The sequence below is a fragment of the Cynoglossus semilaevis genome, chromosome 9, assembly GCF_000523025.1.
Source record: "Cynoglossus semilaevis isolate Cse_v1.0 chromosome 9, Cse_v1.0, whole genome shotgun sequence".
NCBI classification, from domain to species: domain Eukaryota; kingdom Metazoa; phylum Chordata; class Actinopteri; order Pleuronectiformes; family Cynoglossidae; genus Cynoglossus; species Cynoglossus semilaevis.
The window spans coordinates 2815382-2834671 of NC_024315.1; the positions used below are offsets into that span (position 1 = coordinate 2815382).

The 19290-nt window shown below is 38.7% G+C and overlaps 1 protein-coding gene across 2 annotated transcripts in view; it reads left to right on the top strand.

Moving 5' to 3' along the window:
• The first annotated feature begins 151 nt into the window (after positions 1–151).
• arhgap10 (Rho GTPase activating protein 10) overlaps positions 152–19290 on the top strand; it is a 37411-nt gene continuing 18272 nt past the window's right edge. For both annotated transcript variants that reach the window (XM_008316444.3, XM_008316445.3), the window contains exons 1-15: positions 152–781; positions 9764–9859; positions 10061–10122; positions 11247–11318; positions 11474–11575; positions 13824–13934; positions 14095–14199; positions 14344–14473; positions 14735–14841; positions 14930–15024; positions 16416–16497; positions 16681–16723; positions 16841–16909; positions 17403–17477; positions 18296–18380. In XM_008316444.3, the coding sequence (XP_008314666.1) occupies positions 628–781; positions 9764–9859; positions 10061–10122; positions 11247–11318; positions 11474–11575; positions 13824–13934; positions 14095–14199; positions 14344–14473; positions 14735–14841; positions 14930–15024; positions 16416–16497; positions 16681–16723; positions 16841–16909; positions 17403–17477; positions 18296–18380 (1388 nt within the window). In that variant the 5' untranslated portion in view covers positions 152–627. The remainder of the gene's footprint in view (positions 782–9763; positions 9860–10060; positions 10123–11246; positions 11319–11473; positions 11576–13823; positions 13935–14094; positions 14200–14343; positions 14474–14734; positions 14842–14929; positions 15025–16415; positions 16498–16680; positions 16724–16840; positions 16910–17402; positions 17478–18295; positions 18381–19290) is intronic.

Consider the following 19290-nt stretch of genomic DNA (forward strand, 5'->3'; position numbering starts at 1 on the left):
ATTGAACAACACATACATTTCTTTTTTTAAGTAATCACCATTTAACTGTTTAAGATGCCAGGAAAATAGAGATTAAAATATAAAAACACCTGGGGGCAGAGGGGTGGCTAGCGCAAGAAAGTAAACGAAGGGCGACTCGGTTTTCATCGCAGTACGTGAACCATCTTGCTCTGAGCGTTACTCTTCGGCATAAGTTTTGCAGCAAGCACACAGATGTCAGCAGAGTTTCTCAATCTGTCACTCTGTGAGCTCCCTTCTACGTTTGATGGATGGCAGACGGAATTGGACACAGACAACATGATTCCCTGACAAGTCTCGTGGAACGGCATTCGTTGAATACTTTCATCAGTAACGGCACATTGAAAAAAAACTTTGAGAGCATTTTACCTGTTGGCTTGTCGCGACTTTTTTTGACAACTCTGGAACAACACCCACTGCAGATGAAGTCACCATGCTAACCGCGGTTAGCTGCTGCTACTGTGTTCCCTCAGTTTTTTCTGCTTGATTTTAAAACGGCTGGAGACGCACGCGGTTGTTACATTTTAAGGGTTATTATTTTAGTGAAGAGCAAGCGGAAGTTTTTAATAGTTTTTTCCTCCAGAGCTTTAGGAAAATTTGTCAGGAAAAATGGGACTACACCCGCTGGAGTTCAGTGAATGCTATCTGGACAGCCCTCAGTTCAGGGACAAAATTAAGGCGCACGAAGCGGAGCTGGACAAAACCAACAGATTTATCAAAGAGCTTTACAAAGATGGCAAGAATCTCATCAATGCAACAAAGCGTAAGTCTATCTTATTTGTTTTAATGTGTGTTTTCTGTGCATATCTTGACTTGCACTTGCCATTTGAGTCTTCTAGTTCCACGTCTCTGATTTATAAATGCCAAACAAAAAACAAAAAAAAAAAGACCAAGCAGATTATTATCATGTGATAATATCATGACTTTCTACTTTGGTATGGCTGCGTTGATGAGGACAGTCGGTCAGGGCTTGGCACAGTTAGCCCGCAATCCCAGGTTTCCCAGATGATCACATTCTTATCACGTTGAACTATACTCCTGTGGGCTGGGCCTGTTTGAAAGGTGCTTACTAGTTATAACGCCTCAGTCTTAAGCACACTTGCCTGTAGGAACAAGTAAAGCTTTAACACGTGCCGTTTGAAACCCCCCCCCCCCCGAGGAAACCCCTAGAACTCGGGATAATAATACTGAAAGTGGCAAATGGCCACAAGTTTTGGTGCTGAGTAAAATGTTTATGTTATTAAATAGTTTGAATGCTGATTTCATGAGAACTTTAGGGCTGCTTGATGCTATGCACTGTTACTTCACTTGTTTTTCTACTTTGCACCCCCTCATGTGTTTACTTTCACAGTCAGCCAAAACGAGCCCAGGGTCATCTTTAGTTTACCCATTGTTACAATGCAAATTCAGGTTCAGGGGCAAAAAAGCCCCTAATCGAAAGACTTTGATTATCTGTCTGTCACGGTGTCAGACAGTTTTTGTGACAGTTCAAGTATTGGAATCATTATTCTCTTTTATTTTCACAACCCAAAGATCAAGGTCATTATGTAGCGGTGGGATAATTTAGGAAACTTCTATATGATCTTCTGTAGGTTTCCCATGCCTCTCCAAGGCCAGGCTAAATCGGCTCTTCTTAGATAGATGGAGAGATGGATGGATGAATACTTTATTGATCCCAAAGGTAAATTAATGTTGGCTGAATGAGGTCCTGAGGGGTGTGTAAGTCACTCAAGCACTGACATTGTCACGTCATGTGTTTTCATCCACAATTTATTTGGTAGTAGCAGCTGTTGTGGGTCAGAGATTGATCTGTTTCAAGTGCATTCAGTTTTTTGCCTAACACCTATACTGTACTGAAGTCAAGAATTATTGATGTATTTTGTACAAGCCTTAAAATGCTGAACTTGATTTTTAAAAAATTCTGCTTAAGAGTAGTTTTTTTGTCGGTACTCAACATTCTTTACACTTATTATCACCGTTCTGAGGTATTCTACATTCTTGGATAATAGCCCTTCGTTCAAGATGGTTTTTGGATCAAAATAAGTATTAATTACTATCAAAGTAAATATTGGTGTGCATATCCCCAAATGTATCATGTGCAGTGATTCCTGATCAATTTCTGTAAGTATAAACGAGTATGAACATATTGCCTGGAATGGCAGGATTTATTAGGATTAGGATTCACCCTGAAGCCCTGAGCTGCATGTAGTTCTTACTTCACAGTCCTGCCAAGCTTGTGTTTGTACTGAACTACTATATGTATATTTGGAGTATGTTTTGGTGTATGTTGTACATATGCTATAGAAGTCGGTTCCATAGTGTAACACAAGAATTTCCCTATTATGGGATCAATATAGTTACATTTCTTTTTAGTAATACTTACTAAAACAGACATACTTATAATAATAGAGAAAATAACTTGTTTGCCATCGATGGTCAGTTTCTGCAGTCATGTAGAAGTACCTCAGTCTTACAAGTATCTTGGATTTCATCAAGCATCCGGTGCATTGCTTGCTGTTGACCTATTATGAAATTAGAATCGATTCTGTGTATGTGTTAGTAGTTGTCACTCATTGTGTTGTTGCGAAACTAGCAATTTGTGTGTTTTAATCTCACATTCACACCAAATTACCTTTTTTGGGGTGGTCATTACTAACATGCAGCGGCCTGGAATTTATCAAACCATGACCTCACTCTTTTAAATACTACAGTATATAGAGCAGCAAATCAGTTGCTAACATTTACAGAAGGTGTTTACATAATTAATTTTATATTTTTAATTTAGTTTTGTCCTAACAGGTCTGAGCAGTTATCTAAAGGTTTTTTTTTTGTTTTTTGTTTTGTAAAGCATTGTAAAATTGACAGAGTTAGAAGTGTCGATTGTAATTAAGAAAGGACTCCCCTGCTCATCTCTCATTCTGTAAGTGTGGCAATGGCTACGGTGGCCGTTCCATCCTGGAAAATGATTTTCTTTTCATTTGTGTGCAATACATCTTGAAAAATATCTGCTAGTAAACCTTATGTACATGTTACACATAGTTCAGATGATGTTCGTCATCGTTTCTGGTGATGTGTTCTGATGTGAGGTCAGTTTTCGGTCTCAAAGTCCCTGTTGCTTTTCAGTCTTTCAGTAACTGTCCACTCCTACTACAGAAAGGATGTCCCTTCACGGAAAGTCCTTGGTTCTGAGAGGAAACGTTGTACCAGAGTGCCATGACATGGAAGTGCTCACTTGAGCAGCAACATGCAGATGTGCTTCTGTCGTAGTGTTTTCTTCCACAGGAACTGTGTCCTGTCTGTACCCTCTGTCAGGCAGCACCAGTCGTTTTTTTTTATTCCTAGCAAATGTAATCTTTTTTGTTTAATCCAGAAAAAAAGACTGTAGTCATCTATTTATTGCTCTAAAGACTTTTTTATCCTTTTTTGCATTCATAATACCCCATAATCTTGCTAACCACTACATTGGACGCATACCCGTTCATTTTCAGAAGGGGAAACATAACAAAACCTGACATTATGACTTCTTCACTCCCTCTGTTTCAGTCAACGAGAAGAAAAGAAAAATGGAAGGAAATAAAAAAAAAAGAAGTAAGAAATGCATCCAAAAAAATGGAAGGAAATAAAAAAAAGAAGTAAGAAATGCATCCAAATGAAAATTCAAAGACTTTTGTATAATTGCTTGTATCGTAACAGAACAAGTCTTACACCAAGTCTTACATCTGCTTAACCTTGATAAGCGTTTGAGGAGTCGGTGATATTTTATTGGTTCATGAAGAGCAGGACTACAAAGGACCCTGTCAGTGTCTGTGAGTCCAGGGGTTGACATGCTTGTTTGTTTTTGCTTCCAAAAAAGTGAAGTCAGTCTGGAGTCACACTGCTATTAATCACAGTCACGCTCACAGCTGTATTTCCCCTAAAATGATGGATTGGCTAACAAGAGGATCGTGTTTTTCCTCACTTTCAGTTCCACTGACCAAGTGTCGGTCTCTTTGTCATTGACAGATAGGTTCAGGAGGAGGCTCTCATGGTGTGCTTTGGCTCACTGCCGCCGTCTGTAATCACAATTTCATTAAAATCGCATTAGCACAAGACATAAAGTCATGTAGATGAACACGTTTGTCTTACACCACAAAGAATAAAGCTCCTGTTTGATACATGATCAAACTTTTTTGGTCCGAATTAAAACATCTGCATGAAAATCATGAATTAAGTGGGCATTTGTGGGTGAGGGGCTGGGGGTAGAAGTTTAAGGAGGGCTTGGTCCTGCGGGCTGTGTTGAGGGGAAAGGTGGAAGTGGTGTGAGAAGCAGAGATTCAGACTGGAAAAGATAGGAGAGTGGAACAGGAAGGGCTGTGGAAAGGCGAGTCGTGTAAACCCAGGCTGGCCTTTGAGGGCCAAGTTCTGACCTGAGTGGCACATTTGACGAGAGTGTAGAAATCATAACAAACAGCACTGCAACTGCTGCCAATGAATACTCTATGGACATCTTCAGCTGCAAAACGTTCACACACCATTCCTGGCTATGTTACTGGGAAAACACTTAGGCAATGTGATGGTTCACACCAAGCATGCAAAATAAGGTATGGTAGCCTTCACTAATCCCTGCAACAGAATTAAACATGGTAACATTACATCACATGGTGATACAACGTGGCAGCCTCCAAAGAGAAGACTCTGCTGTTATAAATAAAAATGACTTACTATGGGGAGGTGTGAACAACAATCTATTCTCCGATACCAAGAATTACTCAAAGTAAAGATTTATATGAACTGTTCCGAACTATTGAAATTACTGCAGACAGAGTGTTAAGCACTTCCTCTGTCCGTTTCTTTATTCTTAGTTGGAGCTAAATTAAGTATGGACCGAGCTGGATCTGCCAAAAGTCTAGTGGCGACCAACTTTTAATTCTTTCCTAGATTCTGTTATTCTAGGTACTAAGGAGTGGTAATATTTTTTTTCTGTGTTTGTTTAGGTTGGAGAATATGCAGGGTCCTACAGCCCGTGGCCGGCCCCGTGCCTTCCTCCTTTTGTTCTTTTTTTTGCCAGCCTTCGATTCTGTTTTGATTAGTTAACAAGATTAGTAACAAAACCCTGGACGCTAGCATGCATCGACACTGAAAGTCCCCCCTTCAATCTCCCTTACAGTATATACCAAAATAGAATTTTTAGTCCACAGTGAGATGTGTGACATCCATTGCAAACCACAATAGAGTTTGTCACCCACTGGCATTTATAGACCTATGTTAAAGTTACCAACGTCTTTTAATGTAACATTTCTGTGGTTTCTTGACTCCCGTCTGACAGTAAACTGGATATTTTTGGTTTGTCAAGAAATACTTAACATTCGAGGACACTGTTATTTTGGGGGATACTTGCCTCAGTAACACATCTACATTTTTTGTTGCCCTAATAAATAATCAAACTGACTTAATTTTCCTTTTTTTCTTGCCCTGGCCATTGGCATGATGTTGGACAGAGCAGAGACATCAGCAGTCTGCATGAGTATATTAACCAAGCCATCAAATTCTGAATCACATAAAAAAAAGTAGATTCAAGATTTTTTTTTTTAATGTTCACATTTTTGGAAGTTTTCCAATGTGAATACAGAGGCTTAAATCACAGGAGAGGTTAATGTGTTGTTCCACAAATAAAGGAAGGCAGCTTAAATAACTGAATCTAACTTTGACATGTATTGAAACTACTTTTGTTTGTTGTGGTGTTTTACCACAACGTCCTGCTCTACTGTTGTTTTTTGTGGTGTTTTACCACAACGTCCTGCTAAAAAAACATGTGTACATTATTAACAACATATCTGTTTTGATCTGTGGAACAGCACAGTTACTACTGCCGGAATATTCCATTACTTTCCCTTTGTGTCGTTTTGTTTTTCTTCCCACACCTCAGAACAGTGGTAATGTTACTTTCCTTTCCATTGCTTTCGACCTCCTGTATCAGATAAATGAAAGGTGGGGTCTGTGTGTACACTCTAGACTAGGGTCTCTGGTTTTCTGCGCAGAAACTGGCCAGGTTTGACATTTCCCAGGTTTACTCCGAAATGCCTTTCTTTAAAAGGCAAAAAGCAGAACAAGCCCCTGCCCCGGAGTCTTACGTGCACTAGTGTGTTGTCTTTTTTCAAACCAACGACTGTTCTTTCCTTTTTGACAAGAGCTTAGCTTCAGCCTTCTATGCAAACCCCTCATCTGCCACTCGTGTTTATTCCTTCACTGATTGTATCCAGGTGATCTGTGCCGCCAAGACCAAATCAAACGGCACAGGAACACAAACGCAGCTGTTCCTTTTTTCTTTTTCTTTTTTTCAAGGTTGTCTGGGTCTAATTAATGCAACAGTAACGGGATAACATCCATTCTTCATGTTTTGTGTAATGAAGTCCTCACATCCTGGCCTCATATATTCTCATATTATCTGTCCACCCCGCAGTCAGTTTAACATGCAAGCAGCCCTTTTTAATCAGGTTATGGTCGGGTGTGATTCTGCACCATGATCACATGTGGTTCTAATAAAGAGCCTGCAAATCTATCTGTTGACATCACTGTGCAGAGGCATACACACTGATGTTCTGTGTTCTGGGCCCAATGTGGACAATTAGAAAACACATTTTGTGTACTTGTACTCAGTTCTGGAAATATCTTCGATTTGACTTGGTTTTTGTTGCTTTCTGTGGTCGAATCGATAAAACGGTGACACGGGACTTCACCCTGCAGTGTTGTTGTGTCTGTTGAGGTGTAGTGTGGTCAACACTTCTATACTTACTGTAGGATTGTTTACAGTATTTTGTAACGCAAACATGCGGTGGATATTTTTTTTTTTTAAAAACCTAGGGTTCTGATATGTCAATACAATCAAATAAAAGTTGAACAGACTCTTCTCCTCCACTTTCTCCGCCAGATCTTTTCTTAGATAACCTAGTAATTTTCAGTTGTTTTTGCTTTAAACACTCTTCTGTAGTTTAACAGGTTTCCATGCAGGTCACATTGTTGCCATGCTCAACAGTGCCAGTAACCAATAACAAAAAGCTTTAAAAAGGAGAAAAACAAGTTAAAAAAAAAAAACTAGGTCATTTGCAACAACAACATAAAGGTCTTGCTTTTACTTTAATGAACCTTTGAACTAAACTAAAACTTATGTTTACCTATAAACCTATGTTTATGATGTGATCCATCATTTCAGTTTTGAAAATTATAGCATTGAGTACCATTTTTTTCTTGACCTTGAATATCCAGAAATATCAGATTGGTTTAGACTCACTGTAGATTTACAGCCACTTTAAAGGTATTTATTGTTGTTTGTAACCACAGTAATGGTTGTTTACATCACATTAGTTATATTAATGTCAGATTGTATTTAGAAATCCAAGTCGGCCTAAGTATGTAAGTCTTTGACTTTCTGTAATGTGAAACCGATGTCAACTCCAGATTTATGGCCTGTGATTTACACAGTTTATAATAAAGCTTTCGCACTGTAAACTCTTGCATGATAAATTTTTTTATGAACTTCTATCCGATTATAAAACGACAAAATAACTAGCTTAGCATCAGAGACATGTGACTTCAGCCTCGAGAACTGTTTGTCATTTCCTTTCCTAATGTTTCTTTTGCCTGCTTTGTTTTATCATTTCATGTGGTGCCTGAAGTAAAACGCAGACAGAGCCTCTTCTGTCATGATTTGTGGTCTGAAGTTTCTAAGTGTCACGCACATGTTTACCGAGCAGAAATTCAGCTATAATCAATTAATTTTATTTTTGCTGTTGTTTCCAGCATGTGAAATAATTCACTGGATTCCTGTGGAAAGATATGATATTTATATGCCTGTTTTTCATGCATTTGTCATTCCACCTCATTAGTTTTGCTGTCTGGCTGTTGATATCTTAAAAAAACAGTTACCTCACCAACAGGCAAAGAAGGATTTGTTTGATATGAGTGTACTTTGAGAGCAGGAATTATATGAATGCTGCAATACATCAGCTGTGTGTGCTACAGTATTTCCATCTTTCTGATGCCAATTATCTTGACAAATTGTCAAAGGGAAAAATAAGTATACTTGATATGTGCATACATTTTTTATATTTGGATTATTTGACAAGGAACCAAGCTGTTGGAGAAGAAAGTATGAATCTTGAAACTGCCATGAGTTTTCTCAAGATCCAAAGATTCAGTATGTAATAGTCTGTGATTAAAAACATAACTAGAGTAAATTTTAACAACCACAGACTGTGCATATTTAGACAATTAAAAAATGTCTAGTAGAAATAATGGTCATAAAAAGGCACCGACTGTTAGGTTTTTTTCCAATAAGCAAGTATCTAGTAACATCTTTTTAATGTAATAAAATGACAATTTTTTACAACAAATTAGAGCCAGGAATTATGGACTAAAGTAAGAAAAAGCCTAAGCAGCAGTAATATAAAATATAGTGAAAATGTACAGGGCTTTACATATTTAAAAATATTGTCTTTAACATGTAATCATTCTGTTGACTTCTGCTCCACCGCTACTTTAAATTCACCTAATTGTTGTTGCATTTTTCATTTCTTAGTCCCTAATATTTGAATGAATTCAAATACTGTCCTTTTTTTCTATATTAAAGTGCTAACGTACTCATTCTGAACGTGAGAGATCGCACATTAACTCAACCATCAGCTGTGGGCTTTGCTCAATGGACAAACAACATTGGTTGTTTCCTATAGAGTCTCAGCTCCATCTGCTAAAGCCAATGACACTGCTGCTCAGTTTACTGCTTATAGCTCCAGTCTAAAAATACCATGGCTGCATTCTGTCATGTTTCCCTTGGGGAGTGATCCCACCTCAGGGAATCTCCTCACTGTTTGGAAATAGATTTGTTTTGCAGTGTTTCTACCCAGATGCACCACTGTTAGCATACGGTGGGCTTACAAAAAAAACCTGTAATGTTTTAATTCAGACCCTGGAGTATGGACTTTGTAACGTGTCGCTAATGACTTAATTTTACTCGAGGTCAATCGCAATGCGGTTGGCTCTTGAAAAGTGTTTGACCGATTGATCGTCTAAATTCATGGTCACAGACGTTGTCAATCCACATGAAAGTTTTCGTTTAGAGACTAGTTGTCTCTGACATTTTCTACAAAGGTGAATCATGTTCTACTTTGGGTCCATATGATGTAATGCAGATGACTCTCGAGTTTATCTCACCTAATTTTCCTGTCTGTGTGTATGTGTGTTTTAATCAAAGATTCACCTGCTTATGTTGTCCTCATGTTAAAGTTATAATCTGACATCATATTATTCTCAAACTAATTATCTTGATTCGGTTTTGTTTTAAATTTCTTCTGCCTTGTTTTCATTATACGATCACATGTCCTTATCACCAGAAACATGGGCATTTAAATGTATTATTTTCTTCTGTATATTTTTGAATGAGTGGTAACACCCTGAGACAAACCATAGACTGGTTTGGTTTGAAACAGGATGTAGCAGACTGGAGACCAACAGGATGTTTGCAAAGTGATTAAGGTGGTGCTTTGCATCAGACCAACTATCAATGAAAGTATATGGTGTTAACCTTCCACACATTGTGCCTTTGCATTTATGACTTAGCTGGAAAGTAATTTTAATCCATGTTTGTGTGCACGTGTGTTTTTCCATGTCCAAGTCAAGAAAAAAAAAATGTTTTTTTAATTACTACTTTTAGGTTGCTGCTGCTTAACTGCTGCTAATAATAATACTAATAATTGTTTTAATGTTCTTTCAGAGCTGGGTTTGGCACAGAGAAAGTTTGCCCAGTGCCTGGGAGAGTTTCATTTTGAATACATTGGAGATGCAAAGACAGATGATGAGAAATGCATTGGTAAGTGTGGGCTGGCCTCCTCACATGTTTGGCACTAACCCGCAGTTACATCACCACCACACAGACATGCAACAGTAAATGTTTGTCTATGGTTTTTTTCCTCTGTCTGCAGAGCAGAAACAGTTTCCCTGCATAACATACATGTTAACTTGTGGCAATTTACTGAATGGATTTGTTTTGGGTTTTTTCTTCCCCCCACAGATGAATCAATGCAAGAGTTCTCTAAATTCCTAACGAACCTAGAAGACCAAAGAGAGTTGATGGTGAGAAGAACCAGTCAGAACCTGCTTAAAGCAGAGAAAATACCTACATCTGTCTCTGTCTGTCAATACGTATACATATATTTATATATATATATACAATGTACTTCAAACCTCTTAAAGTCTTATTCCACCCAGGGAGGGGAATATAATGTCCTTTTCTTCAATTAGCTGTAGAGGACCAGCATGTAGTGGGCAGCACAAACCGGTTCCCTAGCAGCTGAATTTGTATTTATAGTGTTTGGTCTAAGGGTCACTGTCACAGCACCTTCCTGGGTGTGGCTGCAGAGAGGACAGAAGTGCATATGCATATTTTTCTCTTAATCAAGCTGTAAATACCAAGGCAGGTTGCATAATTTTTATATGTACTGATTTTGCAACAAAATAGCTTTGTGTGAAAGATATGTTACAGTGAATCACATATAAAAGTGTAGAATGTGGCTTTAAAGGAAGTTATTAGTCCTTAAATTCTATGGTGCAGTTTTCTTAAGTTCTCTTAATAAACAGCACCTCTGCCATAATGTCAGTCTGTAGTGTCTGAGCTTCGGACGAGGACATGGGCAGATGAGTGTTTTAGTGCCAGACACAGACCATAATGATAAACAGGCTGCTCTGACATCACTGTGCAAAGTCAGGGGCGGGAGGTTGGGCGTGCAGGCACCGACACGTCCTACAGTCTGCATAACACTAGAGGAATGAATGAAAAAAAAAAAAGAATTTAATCAATAGGCTCCTAAGAATAGAAATAGGAGTTTAAATAACTAGGGACGAGTGGTGTTGGAATAAAAAACACCTGCTGTGACCCTGGAGTCCAATAATCTCTGTACCGTTGACACCGTGTACTGGGAAGAAACAAACGTTAATAACCCAATTAAACTGTAATGTGGTGAATCTGGCTGCTGAGGTACTTTAATTGATCCTAAGAATAGAAATAGGAGTTTAAATAACTCGGGACGAGTGGTGTTGGAATAAAAAACACCTGCTGTGACCCTGGAGTCCAATAATCTCTGTACCGTTGACACCGTGTACTGGGAAGAAACAAACGTTAATAACCCAATTAAACTGTAATGTGGTGAATCTGGCTGCTGAGGTACTTTAATTCTGTTTTGACCTTTTTATCTGCCTAGATGAGAAACATCACGGAAACTTTAATGAAACCCTTGGAGAAGTTCAGGAAAGAACATCTGGGCACAGCAAGGGTAATGTACTGTATGGATTTCCTTTAACGTTGTTGTTGTACTGCATATCTCTCAGTGAGCAGATCTGTTTAATTGTCATTTTTAAACTGCTTCTTTTTTTTTAACTCTGCAAGTAACCTGAATAATTTTCCATTCCCTCTCCTGCTCTCTTCCAGGTGGAAAGAAAGAAGTACGAGAAAGAGACAGAGAAATACTACAGCTCCTTAGAAAAGCTGCTGAACATGTCTGCGAGGAAGAAAGAGCCACAGCTTCAGGAGGTATTTATTATCCTTGTCTGGACTCTGACAGATATGTAGAGCTGTGGCAGCCCAAAGGACAGAAACAGGTATTTTATACAGTCTAAGAATCCATGTTTAGGCCTTTCTGTTAGAGCCTTGGGGAGGAGCCTCGGCGCAAAGCCTCCCGAATCGTGTGAGTTTCCATTGCCCCGCAGCAACGCTTTTCCTGGCCTGTTTGTAAAGGAAATGTGTGCTCACCCCAACCAAGGCTGACCCCTGCATACTGCAGTTTTAGCATAACTCACGCTGCTGTACTATGGAATGAAAACCCGACAGGCTCTGATTTCATAATGCGGCGTCTCTGTTATATTGTGGGCTCCATGTGTCCATGTAAGGCCGCTGCATGTGTTGTATTTACAGAGCAGCACTTGAAAGTGTTGACTTTATCCACGCAGGCAGCTCCGTCTCTGCCTCTGTACTGTACGTGACTCCTGTCCCATGTGTACATGTGGACCCTGTGTAACCGATAGTAAATAATCATACACTTTACTAGTGAAGAGGTACTTGTGTTGTCAACTAGCCAAACATAGTAGTTCTGTATTTTAGCGGTTAGCACACCTGCCTCGAAAGCTGAGAGCGGGTAGTACTGGGCTCCCAGAGAAACCTCATACTTGGTGCCTGTAGGGGGCAGTCTGTTGTAGCAGATCTGCTGTTAACCCAAGAAAGTGTGGGATCAATAAAGTTAATTTATTTTTCAATTATTATTATAATTATCAAAACTGTATTTTATGCATGGAACACATTATAGAATTACTGTTTTTTTTTCTTTTGTTTATTTTTCATAAATTTTATTTGTAAATGATTGAAAAGGGGTAAAGAAATGGAGAAAAAAGAAAGAGTTAATGTTTATTTACGCAAAACTATTTAAATTTGATTGAATTCTTCATATTATTATTATTACACACAAGTTTACCACCAAGGTTTAATCGCTTAACTCATCTCTGCTGAAGTTGGCTTCATTTTGGTAAAATCTCTGTCTGCACTGCCCAGTGATTTCTCCTCTCGTCTCTGGGAGAAAAAATAAATAAATAAATGAATGCACTGTGACAGGCTCGACGCTATTTCCAAAATGAATTCGACTCATATAAATAGAAATAGACTGGCAGAAGCAGTGGAGGTGAGGGAACAGTGGGACAAAGGAGGGGACGGGGGCCGGGACAACCTGTGACCGCTGCCTGAAAAAAAAAAAAAAAAATCCAACACCTTGTAGGGCGCTAGTGTTCTCCAAACAAGTGTGTGTTTGAGCTGCAGAGTTAGAAATGCCACAAAACACAGAAATAGACAAAGTGTCACTGCACATCAGCAGGACCACTGACGGGTCTTTACTCTGCTGCCCTGCCCCGCAGTTTGATCCACACATGTCCACCTGCAAAATGCAGTACCTGGTTGCTACAGTGGAATTTATAACAAGCCCCAGAATTCAGTTTTTTTCTTTATACTGAAAGATTTAGGACTATAGACCTAAGTGTAAGCAGTGGCATAAATAAGTAGATTCCATTGGTGAGTCAAAATTACTGACTCACCAATAGAGTTTTGTGTGGTTTTTAGAACTTCTGTCATGTTCTGACGCGTCTCCTGGGCTTCTACAGCTTTGACAGGTTTTATCATTATGTCTTTGTCAATGGTTGAGCTGTATTTTATTTTATCTGTTTCATTTGTTGTGGTTTTTCAACCATAAATAAATACTATAAAATGATTAAAGCTAAAACAACAGGACCTGATCTACAGCAGGTCCATCTGATTTTTCCAAAGCTAAAGTGAACTGATGAACACACCACCTGGTGTAAAAGACCCCAGAACTGAAGGAAAATTCACTGATGGAAACTGTATGTCCTCAAATGGATATATAGAATAAAGTTGTCATTTTCATAAATGAAGTTTTTCATATATTTTTTTTTACTTACCTTTTTTTACAATAGGCATAACTTGATTTCACATAATTAAGTCAGAAACTACTACTATATGAATGTGTTAGTGTTTCCTGAAACATGTTAGTAGCAGAAGGACATTGTTCGCACAGTTTTGAAATTGGGTTTAAATCCTTGGCTCTCTGATTGCACTGTATCATCTACTAGTAGCAGAAAGTTTTGAAATTGGATTTAAATCCCTGGCTCTCTGATTGCACTGTATCATCTACATCATGAGTTTGTCTTTGACTCTGACTCTGACTGAGTCACTCTTTATAATCCCTGTGGTTTGTGTCTGTGTTTGTTTGTATTTTCTCCAGGCGGACTCCCAGGTGGAAACCCTGAGGCTGCACTTTCAGGAGGAGTCGCTGGAGTACGTTTGCAAACTGCAGGAGATTCAAGAGAGGAAGAAGTTTGAGTGTGTGGAGCCAGTGAGTTCTCAGAGCCTCCTTTTTGGTTTTGGTTTCTTTCTGACTAATCTGTGACCTAAGAGTTTTGGCATCCCCCTACTGGGGTAGCACCTTCTTCAGAAAATAACAGTCTGTTTTAGTTTCTAATGTGTTTGTTTTTTTTCACTCTCTTTTTCTTCAGATGGTGGCCTTCTTTCAGACAGTCTTTACCTTTTATCACCAGGGTTTTGAACTGGCCAAGGACTTTGCTCATTATAAGACAGCATTGCAGATCAATATTCAGAATGTAAGAAACACTGGGAGTTCATGAAGATGAAATTGAAACAGATGTAACAGTAATTATTGAATCATAGAAATTGATACAAATGTGTGACAGTTCGCATTGGTTGAAATAATAAATGAGATTTCTTTTTTTTTTTTTCTCTCCCAGACAAGGAACCGATTTGAGGGTGCACGGTCAGAGGTGTATGAGCTCATGAAGAGGATCAGGGAGGCTCCACAGGAGTACAGACAGACCAGTCCTATCAGCTGTGAAGGTTACCTTTATGTACAGGAAAAACGTAAGACATCAGTTATTATACAATATCTATAATTATAGTGATGTATTTCTGAAGCAGTAAAACAGTTATAAAATGCTATACCGGACTGTAAAAAAAAAGTAGGAAATGAAAATATTTTATTCCAATGAAAGTCACCACGTTTGTGCTTTTCGTTCTATATATTTGGGGAAATCTTTATTTTTGCTAGATGGAAGGAAATGTCATTGTGAAAGTCTTGTGACTGATTAAAGTCTCACATCTATTTTTCTTTGTTTTTTTCAGGGCCACCCCCCTTTGGTTCAAGTTGGGTCAAACGCTACTGCACATTCATAAAAGAGCAGAAGATCCTGAACATGGTGACCTTTGACCAGAGATCTGGCGGAAAGTTTGTGAGTCGACACAGAACACAGGACGAAAACTGTGACCATTTATTAGGCCCACAGGAGTTCTTAAGGTGTTTTCCTTCTGTTTTCTCAGGGTGAGATGGAGTCTGTCACACTCAAATCATGTCTTCGCAAAACAACTGACATGCTGGACCGGAGGTTCTGCTTAGACCTTGACATAACTGACCGGTATATACATTGTTTTTTTTTTTACACTTTATTCTTGTATTTGTGTCACTGATGATTGAGATGACGCATAATTCATATCCGACCTACACGTGACTCATGTCTGACTTAGATTTAGACTGTCTGTGTCGTTTCATTTTTAACCCGGTTCTCTCTGTGCTGTAATGACACTGGTACTGGGCTCCATACACAGCAAAATGAATGAGTTTTGTTAAGGATAAATAAATAAGGTGTTTTGTGTGAATTGTTTCACCCATTTACTCCAGAGAAGGATTGTGGGGTTTCAGACACTGTTGTTAAACAACAGAGTCTGACTCACAGTCTCTGCGCTGCTTCATGTTCTCTCAGGGCTGACTTGTCAAGTTGTTGCTCAGCAAACCCACCCAGCCATGACTTTATGGAGTTTGCTTTGAGCTCTGTTGCACAGGCCTGCAACATTATCTATCAAAACACCGTTTATCCCCAGGGCTGCAGCGCTTCATGGATCGCCCAACGGCTAATTGACTGCTAGATTAGTCGATTAATGAATTTGATGTTGTCTTATTATTTTTTAAAAATGTTTTTTCATGAGTGATTTCTGTGTAATGAAAAGTGTGTTTCTGAGGTTCTAAAGTGTAGATTTGTTTTGGTTTGATCTTTGATGGGAAATATCTGTGATTTCACCCTTGATAAAATGTTCTCCTTAACATATTCCCAAAAGTTTTAATTACTGGGCAACCATTAGTGAAGTAGCTTTCTATGTCATTTGGGTTATTTAATAATTTGGTTATTTCTCATGAATACGAAGTTAGAAAGGTATTTATAAAAAATGATGTGGTTGAAGGGAGTGTTTAATTTTCTTATTTAATTAGTGTAACTGATCTTTCTGTCCATTTCTCATATGAAAATTAAAAAAACAAAACAAAAAACGATTAAAACGTGATTCCCTGCTACAGGGTTCTGTAAACCAGAATAGAAGGGATTGCCCTCGTATGTATTCGTGTGACGATTTGTCTCAGCCCACTGTGTCCTCCAGTAATAAAACCCTTGTTTTTCTCCATGCACCCCACCTCTGCCCGGCCCATTCTCTGTGATATTAATAGAAAAGAAAAACCCCAGATTTAGTCATTTGAGTCCACAGATTTCAGGTGGGTAACATAATCTGAAACCACCTGGAGAGAGCTGCGGGGCGTTTATCTGTAGCTGTGCAGTTTGTGTCCTTGTCACTGAAAAAGGACACAAACTACTAGGAAAAAAAAACAACAACAACTCTACAATGAAAGGTTTCGGAATGGGACTTAAACTGTGAGCTCACTTTGAAAGTCTCTGAAGGGTATCGGAATGGGACCTAAACTGTGAGCTCACTTTGAAAGTCTCTGGATGTTTACAGCTAACGTTGTTTTCCTCCCTTCTAGCCCAGGGACGGTGCTTACAGTACAGGCCCTGTCAGAAGATGACCACAAGTTCTGGATACAGGCCATGGGTGGGAAGGAACCTGTGAGTCACGCACCAACACTGTTGTGTCATCTCTGTTCACTCACACTTAGCTGTCGTATTCCCACTGTGTTTTGAAATGAAAATTTCATAAAATAACAACCTTGTACTGACGCTTTTCTAAAGGTCTGGTGGATTTACTGTGTAACTGCGTAGTGTTTACTGTTTAAAACTGTCCTTTACCAGATTGGACACTACCTTGGGAGAACATATTCTAAAGAAAGAGGAAGTAAGTTTGACATGTAAAAAAAAACGTTTTTTTAAAAAAAATCACAGGATACAGTTTCTGATGTATCATCATGTTAGTATTTCGACATTCATAATTTTTTGCCCCCACCTCTTGCAGTCGATGCCCAGCTGGATGAAGTTGGTCTGAGTTTTGTGAAAAACTCAATTAGTGCGATTGAAACAAGAGGTAAGAATTCATAGATCAAAATTCACAAAATTATTATCCTATTGCAGTATGATTTGGATGATTAAAAATGTAACGTGATCTCATGGCGCAAATGGGTGCACGGTTTTTTATGTCCACAAGGTGGCAGTCGTGTGCCAAAATTGAAGCATGTGCCTGGTTTGAGCAGTATGTGATGAAGAGAGCACAAATACTTTTCTATTGCTGTGAACTACTTAATGTTTTTTTAATTATTTGCGAAAATATTGTTTTGAAATGTTTTAATTTGTCACAGCTTGCCAGACACAACAAAAAACAACACTGTTAAAACATAAATAATGTGTTCAAATCATATCAGTCACATTCAGTCAGTCAGACTTAATTCATTAATTCTGACCTGTTTTTTCATGTGATCTGTTGTTAATTATTATCATTTTTATTGTAAAGGTTTTTGCCTCAAGTGAAATCATACTGTTTCTTTTAGCAAATTTCAAATTCAGTTTTTATTTCTTCCTAGGTATCAACGACCAGGGTCTGTACCGTGTTGTCGGCGTCAGCTCCAAGGTCCAGAAACTCCTCGCATTAATGATTGGTAAGTGAATTTACTTGGTCGTTATACTTATTACAGCACAGGAAGAGTTTTTTTTTTTGTTGAAGTAAAATACTGTTGAAATACCTCTCATTTAATATACAGCTGTGCACTCAACGATGTCAAAAGATAAGATGTGGTAATTAACCTATGATTCAACCTGTCTTCTGCAATCTTTCCTTCTCCCTCTGAGGTTTAACTGTATAACTTCTAACTTTTGTTTCATTATTTTTTTGCTGTTGTTTTATATTTATCCAACCAAAATCTGCTGCAGCCTTTTTAATAATAGCAGTCCGAGAATCAAACGATGGCCTTGCAGTGAAGCACTCTAGAATGTTCTCAGCAGTTTTTAGTCATCTTCTGGCGTGTTCCTGAAATTTCTTTTCTAGCATTTGTATCTAAAAGACCACAAAGTAACACACACACACACCAGGTCATCTACAGTATGACCTCAGACCCCATGAAGTACATGAAGAGTCTGATATTTAAATCTTCATGAGCTCGTGGTTTTCTGTACATCCTCAGTGTTGCAACGGAGGAAATGTAAAGTGCCGCAGCACAAACACACCTTGTATTCCCTGTGGAGCTGTTGAAGTAGTGAGGGATTAATTAAACTTGTAATGAGTATTGAACCAGCCACATCTACAGAGGCTGTGACTTCTTTTCATATCCACCGAGGCCAGGCGCGGCCCTTTTTTTTTTCTGCCAACATCACACGCCGGTCCTTAATGATTTATATAAAGAGAAGTGTTAGTGAGGCACCGTGCTGTTAATGTGTAGCTCTGTCTGACTGACACGTGGCCTGGTTGGGATTTATTTAGATGAGAAAAGCAACGAGGTGGATCTGTCCGTCAGTGAGGACTGGGACGTGAAGACGATAACAAGTGCGCTCAAGCTTTATCTGAGGTAAGGATCAGTGTAATGACACACACACACACACACCAACATACTGCTACAGTAATCATTAGTCAGTTACTCAACCAGGATCCTCCCAAAGGGATATACAGTATACAGTACAGTAACAAACTCACTAAAATCAGAGTTAAACAATTTTATAACAAACAAAACGGCTTGAAAGACTGAGGAGAAAGAAGTAAAAGTTTTTTTTGTTTTTTTTTTCCAAACTGCAGTGAAGGACAAAGGTTTGAAGACAAGACCAAAATTTGTCAAAGAATAATTTGTTTTTTTAGAATATATTGGAATATTAGTTTTCAGGTATTTAGGTTTTTCATACTTCAATTTTACTTTCTTTAAAGTAACCTCTGGCTTTAGCAACTTCTCCACATAAATATCAGACATTCCTTCCCCAAGTTATTTAAAGTATGTGCCAGAAATTGCATTCAAAGGTTTCTGAAGTTCATCAATGAAACTGCTAAATGGTGGGATTTAATTTTCGGACTGATTGATGCAACTTGTCCCACACAAGCTGGAGAGTGCGGGAGGCCTAGCCATATTTCAAAGAAAGACCCTCCTCTGCTTTTCTGTCTAGATAAACATGACAGAGCTTTTAAAAAATGCTTAAAGTCATAATCTTGCAACATAGCAAACGATCCTCTAAACCCATTAAAATATTTCAGTTTGTTTTGTAAGTCGACCGACTGACCTGTGTTTATAACTTCACTGCATGTACGCAGGCAGTACCACAGCCACAGTTTGTACCCAGCTACAGTCGAACATGGTGATAACCGCTGCTCTACTGCAGTAGTCGACTTCAACTTAAATGTTTCACTGATTCGTCTCTCACTCTCTGCCGTGCTGGAATAAAGGGGAATTAATCTCCTCACTTCCCCCAGTTCTAAGTTCTAAGTCCTTTCTG